At 41.2% G+C, this 14,620-nt stretch overlaps 1 protein-coding gene across 7 annotated transcripts in view; it reads right to left on the bottom strand.

The window, feature by feature from the left end:
* The window catches only part of SULF2 (sulfatase 2), a 243,991-nt gene that overhangs the window by 72,766 nt on the left and 156,605 nt on the right, over positions 1 to 14,620 (bottom strand). For 6 of the 7 annotated variants that reach the window (XM_090064399.1, XM_090064400.1, XM_090064401.1 and 3 more), the window contains 2 exons: positions 9,588 to 9,832; positions 554 to 793 (listed from right to left, as the gene is read on the bottom strand). In XM_090064399.1, the coding sequence (XP_089920525.1) occupies positions 554 to 793; positions 9,588 to 9,762 (415 nt within the window). In that variant the 5' untranslated portion in view covers positions 9,763 to 9,832. Of the gene's footprint in view, positions 1 to 553; positions 794 to 2,613; positions 2,806 to 9,587; positions 9,833 to 14,620 lie in introns of those variants that run through there. The other variant, XM_090064404.1, reaches the window with a different exon arrangement.

Below are 14,620 nucleotides of genomic sequence, written 5' to 3' on the forward strand. Positions count from 1 at the left end.
CGGCCTCTTCATTAGTAAGAGTATTTGCATGCAAACAGGATCTTACGTTTCTCAACAGTTCTACTCCTGCTGCTCACTCCTCACCTGAAATCTTTCCTTAATCCTCTATATGAGAACAGGTTATCATCTCCATAGTAACGAATCCAATTCAAAGCTCCCCCACCATACACTGAACAAGAAACCCCTTCTCTCCTTCCTCCAGTTTTATTAAACTAACAACTTAGGTGTTTTAGGAATGCCATCTCCTCTGTGTACTCCGAAACCCTTTCCTCCACACTGTCTTTCAGTATCATTGAAGGTTCTGTCTTATGTACGTTAGGCGCATGCAGGGAGCCTACTGGCAAGTCACCCAGTCCCGTCTAGGTTGTTGTGTCCTGGATTCATTCCTTAGCTAAGATATTCAGCTCCTGGAGCAAGCCCTCTTATTCCCTCTTCCTCAACCTTTGAAAACATATTGCTCAGCTGACCAGAAAATAATGGGTGCCAATACCACCATGTGTAATAAGGTCTGTGGCAGTTGTCAGTTAAAGACCATTTAGTACATTGGCCTTACCTGTCCTGTATCCCGTGTTATTGAGGTACACTGCAAATGTGCGTATTTCATGCTGAGCTTGCCAGGATGGAGAGGAGCAGTTCTCATTGTTAGTATAGGTGTTGTGATTGTGGACATATTTTCCGGTGAGAATAGAAGAGCGGGATGGGCAGCACATTGGTGTCGTCACAAAAGCATTGATGAAATGGGCACCTCCCTGTTCCATGATCCGCCTCGTTTTATTCATCACTTGCATAGAACCTGAAAGAAGAAAACCATCCATGGCTGACAAAGGCTTCTCTTGTTTTCAGTTAAAACAAGCCATAACAAAACCCTGTAAACTGATACGGTAAAGGTGTTATAAGGTATTAGTCAGCACAAGTCCAATAAAAGATTCTGTCTTGTTATCAGGATCCTCATACGGGGCCCAATGTTGAAGTCATAGCTGAGATTTTACTAAGCCCTGTTGACATCTGTGGGAATCCAACACCAGGATGCCTCAGTATCTTGCAAACTAGGGTCCAAATTCTGCCAGAGTGAGCACGTCTACACAAGACCTTTACTACGGAGTTATCTAATTAGCTCTGCAGTAAAACTTCAGCATCTGCATGTGCAGGGCTATTAGGATGGAGTAAATTAATTAACTCCGCTGTAGGACAGTACTGCCAAACACAAGTGCTATCCTATAGTGGAATTATTTGCTCCGCTGAAATGCATGTGTAGATGTTGGCAGGGCTGGCTGGGGCACAAGGGTGCTTCAGTGCAGAGGCTACGTGTTGGCTAGCCCCACATTGAAACACCTGTGTTCTCCAACCAGCCCCTTTGTACCATGCTGAGCTATGTCAGAGCAACCCTGGGCTGGCAGCCCGATCCCCTGCATCCCCAGCCAACTTGGGGCTGCTCCACCTCAGCTCAACATGCTGCAGTCCTGGGTGCATGTGCAAACAGTGTGCTCAGGAGCAATAAACTCTGGAGTGAACTGAGCTAGTTTATTCAACTGCCTGAACAGCCCATGAAGACGTGCCCACTGAGTTGTATAATACTCTGCAAGTAGTCTTTCTGGAACCACAGGTACTGCTCATGGAGTTAACCATGAATGAAATCCCAGATTCTAGTAAATAGGGCTTGCACCTTATTTTGAGGAGTTTGGTGGAGCATTAGCTTTTGGCTGGGGTTCCATACAGGAAGCAATTTAACCCCCCAAAAAATAGTTGACACAAGGCCATCATCTTCTCTTTTCTTCTTTCCTTCCCTCATTTGTTGGCAGGTAAGGTTGCTTAGAACTTGCCACCCCATTCTCTTTGTACCCCACAAGAAAGCGATGAACAAAACATAAGGAATCCATCTAGTGAATTTTGTCACAATTTGACCCAGACGGGTCAGCCTCATGTATTAGTACTACAAGAGACTAAAATTCAGTCCACCTCTGTCATAGTTTTTACTTTACAGTGATTTGGGGCTTGGTTCCACAGCAATGGCCCCTCACTGATTTTACATGAGGTCGGTAACATAGTAAAGGCCATAACAAGTCTCTTAACACTAAGAGGTTTACATCACAGGAGATTTAGACAGTTCAGGGTAATGGGATACAAAGCCTTTTAACAGCCAAGGTCAACAATGACCAAATGCCACTGGCATTCAATGGCTACTCATTTCTTATATACAAGGAGTCAACATAGTTCCTAGTGGGGAGACATCCACTTTACAGAAAGTGCTTTCACAACTGACATTTTATTGCCTGTCTGTACAGAGAATCCAGGGTTGAAAGTACATGGAGAATGAGTTTCCTCTTTCCTGTACCAAGGTGATCCCTCTAGGTTAGATTCCAGGACACCAATGGAGGAAACTTGCTGCTGGGCTACATTTGCCCTGGAAAGAAGTTTCATCTTCAAAGCACATAAAAATAGCACATGTGACCAACACTATCCCCTCAAAAATGAACAGAATAGACACTGATACAAAGCAAATGTTGCATGATCATACCCTTCTTCTACCAAATATCAGTAGAGAATATTGTGAACAACATCAGGATTAGCATAATGTTTCATGTTGGACTGGAGCTAGAGTACAGTGAAACTTACCCAAGGTTGGGTTGGATTAATGGTTCAGTTTTAATCAATGCATCCTGCAACCATCTGGCAAAAACTGTATGTTGTTTCCATCAATAATGGGTTTAGATTTCTTCTAAGCTCTTTAGGTAGAGATTTCATTATGAAATTGCAACAGTGAGTTGATTTGATACAGGGCACACTGATGCAACCAGGAGTCAAAACCTAGAGGGAAAAATGGTTGAAATCCATACAGGAAATTGACTCTCTGGCTCCATGAAGGGAGACTAATTCCTCTTACTAGTCATTTTATTTTAAAATTCCCAAGTCTTTAGATTTCTTGAGACCATCGTGTGTTTGACAGGGAAAAATAACAGTTGTTAAGGAGTTTTTTTTAAGTGGCCACAGCTCATCCCTAGAATTCTCTCTCATAGAAAGGAGGACCCATTGATATAGTGGCTCCCATACAGAAGAAATTGTAATACTGTACATATTAAGAAGAAGTTTGCAAACAAAGAAAGACCTTGTTGTGATCACAAGATAGAAAACTGTGCATTTTAGCAGCAGTCTCCCCTTTCTTCAAAGTCTCCTCTAACCTCAGTTATAACAAAGCCGTCTGTACAGCATGTGAGCCTGAAAGGTGAAGGTATCTGCTCTGCTCTGTCTTACGAGTTAACCCAAAAATAATTAAGCAGGCTGAAGGAATGTTTTGTCATTCTACTCCTAAATGCAATTTTAACAACCCCTTTAAACGACAGCGGCATCTGTGCATAAATAATATTACATGTTAAGTCTCCCCTTGGGGACAGTAACCTCCTTCAATAAAACTGTTGTAATGACAAGACTTTATATATCAACAGTCTTTAATATAAAAACATATGATCTAATCTTCTTCCCCAGCTTGAGAACTAATGCAGAGTGACAGATCAGTGGAAGGTAAAAATCCAGCATCCCCTTCCATGCAATCTTAAATAGGCCAGCTTTAAATATTTTAAACAATGCTAAGCCATCCAACCAAAACTTATTTTCTTCCTCCTGCCTCCAACATAAACTTGGTGACATAAAAGAAAGTAGAAATTGAATTCTTCTATGACACAACATCACTTGTGTGTTAAGCAGCAATTGGAAACCAGCAAACCTTCTTTTCTCAAGTGGGGAAACCTTTTGGGATTTCATTAGTTAGATTCTTATGTTCTAAGAGAAGTTACACTTTCATGCATCAATATTTTATTCAGAAAAGATCTCTGTTACAAGACTGAAATCACAGGTACAAAAATAAAGGTAACTTAGTTATTAAGCACATAATATTTGGCGAATTATAAAAAGACACTCTACAGGACTTTGAAAAAAGATCCAACAGGTCAAGACACAAAGAAAAACAGGAACTAGATTGAGATTTAGTCCGGACTTCATAGGGTTTTTTGGTTTTTTTTGTTTTTTTGCTTAGTCTTTCCTCAGAGATCATTACATCATTGACAACAGTATTTAGACTAATATTATAATGGAAAAAAATGAACAAACTTTTTACAGTCCTTGAGTGGAACCTTGACATTGAGGAAACACTTATGGAACTATGCAAGCTCAATGGCATACCCTGAAGAAGTCACTCCTTTTTAGAGCCCTTTGTTTTTTGCACTAACAATTATTCCACACCATCTGGGAAGGAAGCTTTCCCTTCATTAAGGGTCAGAAAGTCCTTTATTTTCTCCTCTGCTGAACATGAATGATGGAAGAGTTATAACAGAACATGAAGACAGAGGCATCTTAGGCACCAGGAAGTTTGTTAAAATGACAATAGTAGTCATCTTTTGCAGCACAGTTAAGATTTCAGAATAAATACCCATCTTATGGTAAGTGCTGCAGTATCTTCCAAGGATATGATGAAGAAGAGAAATGCATATCACAGAAGAGTTCTAACGTCATTCAAAAATAAGAAAACCATGTATAAGAAGACTGACAGAAACATTAAAATCACAGCATGGCGTATGTAGGAGAATTATCCTAAGTTTTTCTAATAGCAATTCATGACAAGGCACACTAAGAAACTATGAGGACTTTGTTGCACTGATGCAACAGAAGTGCAAGCTTCTCATCAGGTGCTTTTAAAAAACCTTACATTGTACGTAAATCTGAAGACAACACATACCAACAGGTACAGGTTTCCTTCACTTTACGCTGTACATGTATTCCTGGAAAACAGCATTCAACTCAAATTCGCATAAAGGGAACCCACTTTACAATGCAACAAAAAGGAGATGTTCCAAGACATCTGTACTGACACCCAGACCCATTTCTACCACTTCTACAAGACAATTTTGGTACTCACTAACAGCAGACAGTGCACACAAGCACAGGGCACTGTTGTAATGGGGATGGCAACTACAGAAACACATGTCACAGTCAATGAGCAAGGAGCACAGATCCACACAGGAAACTATATTTTGCTGCTTGTCTTTCCCACAATGCACCACACACAGCAGCTGACTGCGGGCTTCCACTACATGGTTTGCATAAAAATGAATTTACCTCGCATACAATGAATTTTTGGTATAAAAAAGGTCATCACATAAGAGTGTATTTACATATACAAAACCCGCATAAAATGAGGGAAACCTGTAGTTATGTACAGATACTTGACTAGCACACAAATGGCTAGGTGTGCATGCCAAAGCTGTTTTTGTGGAGCAAAACAGCACACATTTTTACTGTTGTACCAGAATTCCAAAATGTGCACTGTTGTACACTGTTTCCCACATATTTTTTGCCCAGTTCTATTTATTAAGTATTCACAGTATGGCTGGATCATCTTCCTTGGGACCTGTTCAGTTGCACTAGAAGTGTTATCAACATGAAGGAAGTTTATCTTGATCATATTTTGCAACAGATGCAATCACATCACAAATACAGGGTACCAGTTATACATTAAATTCAAATTTTAGCATTTAAGAAACTATTTTTCCTGTACTATTTTACTGGTCTCTCACAGCTCATCAACAACAGTACACTGTAACGGCATACAATTCTAAAATAAATTGTATGATTTATCACATTATAGTTTCTTTTGTTATATTTAAAATACATTCACTTCTTGAAGAGAGGAACATATGAATGTTTGATATGCAAATGTAATCGACTGTATTGAAGAAAGGATTTATTGTGAATTCTTCAGCACAGGCTAATAGTAGAAACTTGCTAAAATCCTTAATCAACTTAGCAGCTGTTTGAAGAAGTAATATTGAATTTTTCATTAACTAACATTTTATTGCCAGAGATCATACAATTAATGTCAGAGTTTGGCAGCTCCGTTGTTGAAGAGCTTGAATTAAGCCCCAAGTGACTTCATCTGTGTTGAAGCTAAATTTGAGAGGTGACACCTGTAGGTGGACATGTATGCTCAACCCCTGGAATGCTAATTACCTCGCTTCATTATGCTTACTTTCTAATTGAACCATTCAAGATACAATTTTTCCCCAATTTCTTTTCTTTCCCCCTTTTGTCATTAAAAGCTGTTAACGGGTCTTCTCTTCTCTGGTTAGGACCACCGACAGGCACATTGTCTTCTGTGCAAAATTTATACTCCTTCAGCATGGCATATATCAACACGCAGCTCAGATCCTGCAGGTAACCAAAGCCCTCTTTTTCTACAACAGAGGAAAGTGGATTTTGCTGACCTGCTGTAACTATAGTAATACAGCATCCAAAAGACCCTAGAATCTATACTGCAGGGGCCCACTGGCACTTTGATAGTCTGGATAATCAGATTTAACTGGAAAACTAACCATTGGGTACCTTTTCGCCCACATATTTCCCCTCTTCTTTCCTATGAATCACTTTGTCCACTACTCTCTGTACGGCTCTGCTGACACAAAGAGCAACAAGTGACTGTGTGTCACTTGTATATAGCTGGGTAAACTGTTACTAGTCTTCTTGTGAAGAGAGATAAGAAGAAAGTTGTCTTTTCTCATTTGTATCCACCACAGTTTGTTCAAGCTCTTTTGAATCAAGAATTATACAGCCTTTTCAACAGTTTCTCCCTTGTTTCAATCCATGGCTAGGGTTTGGTTTCCTGAATAAAAATCATGATTAAACACCCGTGCAAATAAGAAAGGAAGTTGAGCCTTTTCCTGAATGGTCTGCATCTCCTCCTTGCAAACCACACCTGTTACTGCTATATTGTTAAACACTTTTTAGATTAAATAAGGGGAAGGCTGTTAACATGCCTGAGATTGTTTCATCTTTCTTTTCATTTCAGAATAGCCATAAAACAATTTTAGCAGCACCATGAAAGGAAACACCATTTTGCCACCAATGCCACAGGATTTTCTTAGAAATACTGGTGGTCTTGACTATGCCCAACTTTCCCTACTATACCTCCAAAATTCCCAAGATTTTGTTAGCTAGTATTTGTAATCTATAAAATAAACTGCAATTGACATGTTGTTACCATCTCCCTTAAGGAACACTAGGCCCAGTACTCACAAATGGCAGTTTTGATAACATTGGAAGATTTTTCAGATCAGTTAAGAATAACAATTACTTCAAACAAATATCGGGCCTCATGAAGCATTAGTGAAACATGATTAATAACAAACCTTGGCTTCACAAAAATGCATTTTTTTCCAGGCCAGATCCTAATTTGTGTGGACACATGCCCATTATGCTTGAAATTGAAAAGAAACATCAGATTATCTGAGAAAGGTAGTATGCTGCCCAGAGGACTTTGACAATTGCATCAGAGACAAGCAGGCCAGCATAAATAGAAATTTATGAATTTTTTAGGACCACCCTCTGGATTTTAGTCACATGAGACTCTGAGATAATGTACTTGGGTTTTTTGGATATGCATTATTGAAACAGTGTGTCTAACTGTTAAAAACATTACTGTCCCTCAAAAAATCCCATCTGACTCTGCCTCACTTAAACTAAGGTTTGATTCATTAGCTTTTTATAGTGGAACATTTTCTAATCACTTTTGGAACCAATGGGACACTGCGATATGCTCTATAACATGCAGAAATACTGATGAAAAGGAAGCATCTATAAACACAGCGTCATGCTGCCACACTGCAGTTCTGGCTTAGAAAAGCAGCTGTCAAAAGGTACTTCACTTTGTTAGGGGTGCACTGATAGAGATTTATTGAGCTGATACAGATAGCTGATACCGATACGATCACCAATATGCAGCCTGCTGGCATGGACAGCAGCATCTGGCTGGTAAGTCTGTTGTGGGGGAAGAGGTGAGGGGGGTGGCAGATCGAGGCCTTCGTGATGAGGGAGGGAGTGGGGCTGGGGCAGGAGCTGTCCAGCGAGGGTGGAGCATGGGATGGAGCCATGGCTCATCCAGGGGGACACAGGGATGGCTCCTGCCATTACACGCACCCCAGAAAGGCATGGGGGGCGTGTGCTCCCAGATCAATGAGTGGGTCAAGCCGCTGTGAGCTGGGGCTGAGGCTGGGGGCAGGTTCTTTCCAGTGGGGGGGATGGGCCAGTGCTGCACTTGGGCTGGGTGGTGGCAGTACTGGGAGGGAGTTATGGAGAGAGGCTACAGCAAAATTTGGGATGGCTACAGTCCCCCCATAGTCCCACTCTCAGCGCTGCCTCCCACCTTAGGCATAGCCCCAGTCCAACCCCCGACTAGGAACTACTTGGCACAGCCCTGGCCCCAGCCCACCCTTGCCCCACTTGCACATCTGGGCTTACACGCCCCCAGCTGTCCTGGGGTCCACGCAGCAGTGGGAACACCCCCCCCCCCCAAAAAAAAAGCTGCAGCTCCATCGCGTGCTCTGCCCTGACCCAGCTGGGCAGCCCCTGTCCCAGCCCCAGGCCCACACCCTCCCTCAACACAGGGGTCTCAATCTGCCTCCCTATCCCCCTTTCCTCCCCCCCCACCCCAGACTTACGGACTTACCAGCTGGAAGCTGCTCTGCACTCCACACTGCCACATGCATGCTGTGTGTGTACACACACACGGACATTTATTGGTGACGTTATTGGCTCCATCAGTCAAAAAAGCCGACTGCCATTAATACTGTCAATTTACTTTATACCAGTGCCAATCCAATATTGGCCTGATGTATCGATGCATCTCTATACTTTATGACTGTACATTTCCCCCACTCCCCAAAACTTGTTTTCTAAACTTTCACATATTTTGGGCTGAACATTTGGTTTCTGATAATGGTCAAAAGAAACAAGCACACCCCAACTCTCAATTTTACACAGATCTGGGCTTTATGAGCCCATTTATAAATTTATCAAGCGACTAACATAAAATTGTTTTTTGATCACTACTTAATCTTGATATGTAACATTTTGCAAAGAGAAACTTATTAGAAAAATCCCTGTCAACCTCATTAATGCTCCAAATCATTACACAAAGAATTTGTTTAATCTTAATCTTCTTTCCTCAATTAAAGCATCTACTAGTAAAATGGATTATCAGAGTAGGATAATCTTTGGTGCTAAATTCTCTAGGATAAAACTCAAGTATACTCATAGCTATGTGAAAAATAACCCAAACGATTTTAATATTTTCGATAACGTTTTGAGATAAAACATTTAGAATGGGGAGAAAAACAATTTATGCCTCTGTTTTATGAAACTTAATTTGGCAATTGAGTAGTTACATATCTAAGTAGCTTGCCATCTAAACCTACTCTTTTTGTGCACAGCTTCCTAACTTGGGCATGAAATTCCAGGAAGCACAGTTTATATATGCAGATAAGGACAAACAGAAAAATTCTGTTCTCCTTCCAAAACAGGATGTAATCTCCAGAAACAGAATTATTTAAATTTTAAATTGATGATACATTTGCTCTCAGTGATTTAGAATGTTACTGGAAAGTGTTTTCTGTTTAATGATGGGTTACCACTTTTTCTATCATACTTTTTGCACTGAAAAATAAAAGTTTATCTGCAGAGTAAGGTTAAACCACGACTGTAGAGAATAGAAGCTGAACACAATCAAAGGCAATACAGTATTTGTGAAATTAGAGTTTGGCTCTTACCAAGTTCTACATCCTGATCATCGGTAAGAACAAGAATGATGTTTGGGCGGATGTTTCTGCGATCCCTTTGAAATCTTCCCTTCAGACGCTGATTTAACAGGAAAGCTGAATTTCCATCCAACAGTGACAAAATAGTCATCATGAATAATCCAAGGACAATGCTATGCTGTGCCATTTTGTGCTGGTTTTGTGTTCTCTCCAAACAAGTTGGAATAATGCCTTCTACTCCTTCTTTACTTGCTGATCTAATGTGAAAGAGGGGGAAAACAGGTAAACATTTATGTCAAAATCTTTCAAATGATCAATGAAGTGCTCTTTAGAGGATTAAGTCTACAACACACCTGATGCCTAAAAAACAAACAGGAGTCTTGTTGTTTTTCACTTTGGCACCTGCTAGAAGTAGAAACATGCAAGAGAATTTTTGCAAAGGTTTATTTAAATCTGCCATTAATTTTGATCAGTGTTGAAACATGGCATAAATTTCATGACCTCAGGGGAACAAATTCTTAAAAGAACCCAACCCCCAGCCCTGTTAAAGTGGGCTCCCAAATGCCAGGGCTATGGAGCCAGGGCCGACAGCCCTCTGCTCCCCCTTAGCAGCCCCATCTCACTCCCTCTCTCCCTCCCTCACTATGAGGGCCTCAATCTGCTCCCCTCACCCTCCACTGACTTACCTGTGGGAGCTGCTCTCCATGATGCCTGGCTGTCACATTCGTATGTGCATACACACATGCACGTGGCACCCCCTGCATCCTGCTCCCCCAGGCCTCGGGCAGCCCCTTGCAGGCTGGAACTCTGCCAACCTGCAAGGGGAAACCTGCTATTTCCCACATTTTTTCTCCTTAAAAGAATAAAATCTGCATTTTTCTCCTTGAAAGGAGAAAATCCATGTTTTTCCATAGCGAAAAGAAAACCCAGATCCCTGATATTTTCACAGAATTTGCTTTTTTTTTTTTTAAATTAGACAAACGTCTTTTGTATTTACAATTTAAGGCTCCTATCCTGCAAACTCTTACAATGCACACATCAAGAATAGTATTACTGATTAAAACTGCTTGTGGCTGTTACCCAAAGAATAGAGCCCTAAAAACTGCCCCCAATGAAGTCAGTAGCTGAACTCCCACTGATTCCTATGAGAAGAGCCCAATTAAATGAATAAACATTTTGGGGCATATCTGAAAATTTCAGTTTTAGTTGGTTACCTTCTCCCCTAAAGGGATTTTCTTTTGCTAATAGAAATCAAAATACCAGTGAGAAACTATACAGAAAATATCTAGTGCTAATTACTTCATCAAATCAAGTGATCAATGGGTCAATTTTTGATGAATTCCCTGTGTACTGGCTTTCCCTGGACTGGTGTCAATGAACTCTTGTATTGCAGTAGAAAACAATTAAAAATTACACAAGGGAAACAGCCTGCTTCTTGTAAAGACCTGAAGTGGCTGAGCAGAAAGAACAGTGTGTTTTACCCTATAAAGTAAGCTTGATATTCTGTTTATAAAGCAATTTGGAAATTGTTTTTCCTTTGGTAAATTATTTCATAGCAACATTATTAGTTCATCTGTTCCAGAGTCTGTTTCTTGGGTTAAAGCTTGATTAAGAAAGTTCTCAAGCAATGACAAAAATCATTGGTTTGAAAAGTTATACAGAGTTTGTATACTCATAAAAAGACCCTGCTAAGTTCCCAAATTTAAACAAGACATGTAACTATACTATCTGCAGTAGTTACTAAGTGCTGATTTCCAATACACATATATACCACAGACAGGGCTTGAACAAACTCAGCCTGAACATTCATTCCTAGCTAGCTCTTCTAGGGACTTCATTGGTAGATGAAATTAATTTCTGAAGAACTTAATTTTTTTTTTTGTAAGATAACTCTGATTGGCATGAAGGGAAAAGTCTTCCAAAAACTACAGACAAAACTGGTACCTTAGCTGCTCCTTAGAGTTTTGCCAATATTATACTACAGCAGTGGTGCTCAACTTTTTTGGCCAGCAGGCTGGATGGGCAGTGTATGATCCCTCTGCAGGTTGGATCTGGCCCATGGACCTAATCTAGTACTTGGAGCAGGCATGGTGGGGCCCAATTCTAGCGGCAGAGAGGGGCAGTCCAGCCCTGATCCAGCTGCACGGGGCAAGGGGTCTTGGCCTGGCCTCAACCTAGCCAGGCAGAGGGAAAGAGAATAGGCCCGGCCCCAGAGAGAAGGGGACATGAGCCAGCCCTGAACCAGCTGCCTCAGCAGAGGGGGCACGGTCCAGATCTGTGGCAAGAATAGCGCACAGCCCAGCTGCAACCTGGCCACGTGGAGGGAAATGGGCATGGCCCAGCCCCAATCTTGTCACTCGGGGGTGGGAGGAGTTGTGGTCTGGTTCCTACCTGCCCCATAGGACATAGTACTTTGGCAATGGGGAAGGGTGGCAGTACTGCCCACCTCTCTGCCACTGCCAAATTTCCTGACCCATGGGGAGCCCTGCGGGCTGTATTTCAAGGTTCTGTGAGACACATTTGGCCCGTGGGCCAGAGGTTGAGCACCCATGCACTAGGGGAAGACTGATCAGTCTTTTTCATTTTTCACTGCTCATACTCAGAATTCTGTCTGCAGTAATGAAACTGGCAGGGGTCACATAAGGCTTCTATACATGTGCTCAGGGGGGTGCTTTAATTAGAGTGGCTCTAAAGCTGCTCTAATTAGAGTGCCTGCAGTGTCACATGTATTCAGCATCCTGCACCTCAAAACGGTGGCAGGGGCAGTTTAACTAAAGCTTGTTTGACAAGCTTTAGTTAAAAAGTGCCCCCGCTGCCATTTTGAAGTGTGGGGACATGAAAAAACACGTGATGCAGAGGCTGCTGGAGCGCACTAATTAGCGCACTCCAGCAGATTTGATCAGTTGAGTCTGCTCTGATGGGTGCTAACTAGCATGTGTCAGAGCAAAAGTCTGTCACATATATAGGTGCCCATAAGTTTTACCATCCTAGTACCCTGCTAATTGGGAACATAAATTTGTATTTCAGAGGCAGACCCTGGAAGATTCTGCAGAGGAGAACTTGGGGTTGGGAAGTATTTGGTAGCAAATATCCCCTTCTGAAACTCAAAATAAGTTTCTGGTATTTAGAAATGATCCCATATACATGTAAAATGCAAAGCAGGCGATAGGGGTACCGTCATTACATAGCACAGATTTAAAAAATGCATTATTCAGGTTTTCACTTAGTGCTATCCAGCTGCCCCCCTGGATAGAATTTTGTGCTATTTATCCCTGGTTTTAGAAAGTTGGGCATCACTGTAGTGTCTGACCATACTTCTCACCTCTCTACCCGCTCCATTGGACGCAGGTTTTATGCTTGATAATGTTTCTTGAATTCTCCTCTTTTCTATCATTAATCTTTAGGAGTATCCATATCACCTCACTGCAGTCACCTCCTTCCTTCCCCAGTTCATTCCTTCTTTACTGTCTGTTACCCCCAATATTTGTATCAGATCCAATATTAGAAGACAATCTCTTTGAGAAAAGTTATTCTACTCTATTCTATCCTATAGCTATAAAGTCTTGAAAGACTTAAATTATATTCTTTTTCAGATGTGCCTATACTGCTATTTTACTCACAAACTATATTTACAGTTATAAAGCATAATTATATCTTCTCAGACCAAATTGTAAGTTGAAAAGACATCTTCTACTAAGCTAATTATTTTTACCTTAGCCCCGCTCCCTTTCATGGATATTGAAGCTCTTCTAATGTTATGGCTCTGTTATTGTCAGGATGAGTTCCTTGTAAGTGCCCCTTGGAAACAACTCAGATAATTACATGCAAAATTCACAGTGATAACTAGGTAAGAACACTTAAAGCAATTTTACAAATAAACTATTTTCTGAAATGTGTGCAACCACAGCAGACAGGCCACTACTAACTCCACATTTTCTGTGAAATCTAATTAACAACTTTAAATAACTTACAAAATGGTCACAGAAGAGTCACTTGTATTCAGAGCAGTCATCCATAGTGTCTAATTCTTAGCCAAGTATCACAACAAAGAACTTGTTTCCAATTTTTTGTAAACCTGGTAAAAGAAACAGTTCCCAAGTGGCTATTTAAAATGTCTGTCCCATTCCCGGCTGGAGATGTGGTTTACATGGTCTCTTAGTGGTGGCCAAAGAAAGGCCAAGGGAGTTCACAGTAATGCCCCAACCGACACATCCTAAGCATTTGGATCTGAACGTCCAGGCATTCTGGTATTCTGGGACAAGAAGCCTCTGCAGGCCACACTTCCACATTATAGATGGACCTGTTTTTAATTTGCACTTTTTTTTTTTAGGAAAAGCTAAGAAGAGTACCTAGTTCCCGTATTACCAAGGCAAACTTGGCAAAATTTGGTCCCCCCTGATTTTTTATATGCAACTCCAACCAATATTCCAGAAGTTTTTCTTTTAGAAGGGACATCTAGCTAAGCTGTGGTTAATCTGTGAGCATGTCCAACACAGGATGGTCCCAGGAACAGGAAAGTTTGGCTGTCTTCTGTTTTCTGTGGTTTGCTGGCAAATGTAACAAATCACTCCCTCCCTTCATAGGCTGCACTAAATACAGCTAGCTCATTTGCTCTTAGGATAGTTTGGGGAGCAAGAATACAGTCAAACTCTCTTTTCCTGTGTGGCAAGGCAAAATATTAACACCAGTCATATTTATAAACGCCATAGGGATGTGGCCATCTTTACTGCACTTATTCTAGTAATAAAAACACATGCAGCCAAGCTCTGCTCTCGAGAGGTATCTACGTTAGAGAAACTTTGGAAAAATTTTCTCGTTGCCATTGTCAAATCAGCTGCACTGCATTTAATGGGTCTCACTAGTGTCAATCCCAATCGGTGTTTTTAACAAGAATTTTTTGCACAAGCCCTGACACAGACTAGGGCAGCTAATGGTGGGCTGTAAACACTAGCACTCAACACAGCTCACAAGGGCTGGAACTGAACCAGTGCCCATGACTATGGTAAATATTTCAGTAGGCCTTAGTATGAAACACTCATAGGATG

The sequence above is a fragment of the Crocodylus siamensis genome, chromosome 10 (genome assembly GCF_052110815.1).
Source record: "Crocodylus siamensis isolate JL-2025a chromosome 10, ASM5211081v1, whole genome shotgun sequence".
Lineage (NCBI taxonomy): Eukaryota > Metazoa > Chordata > Crocodylia > Crocodylidae > Crocodylus > Crocodylus siamensis.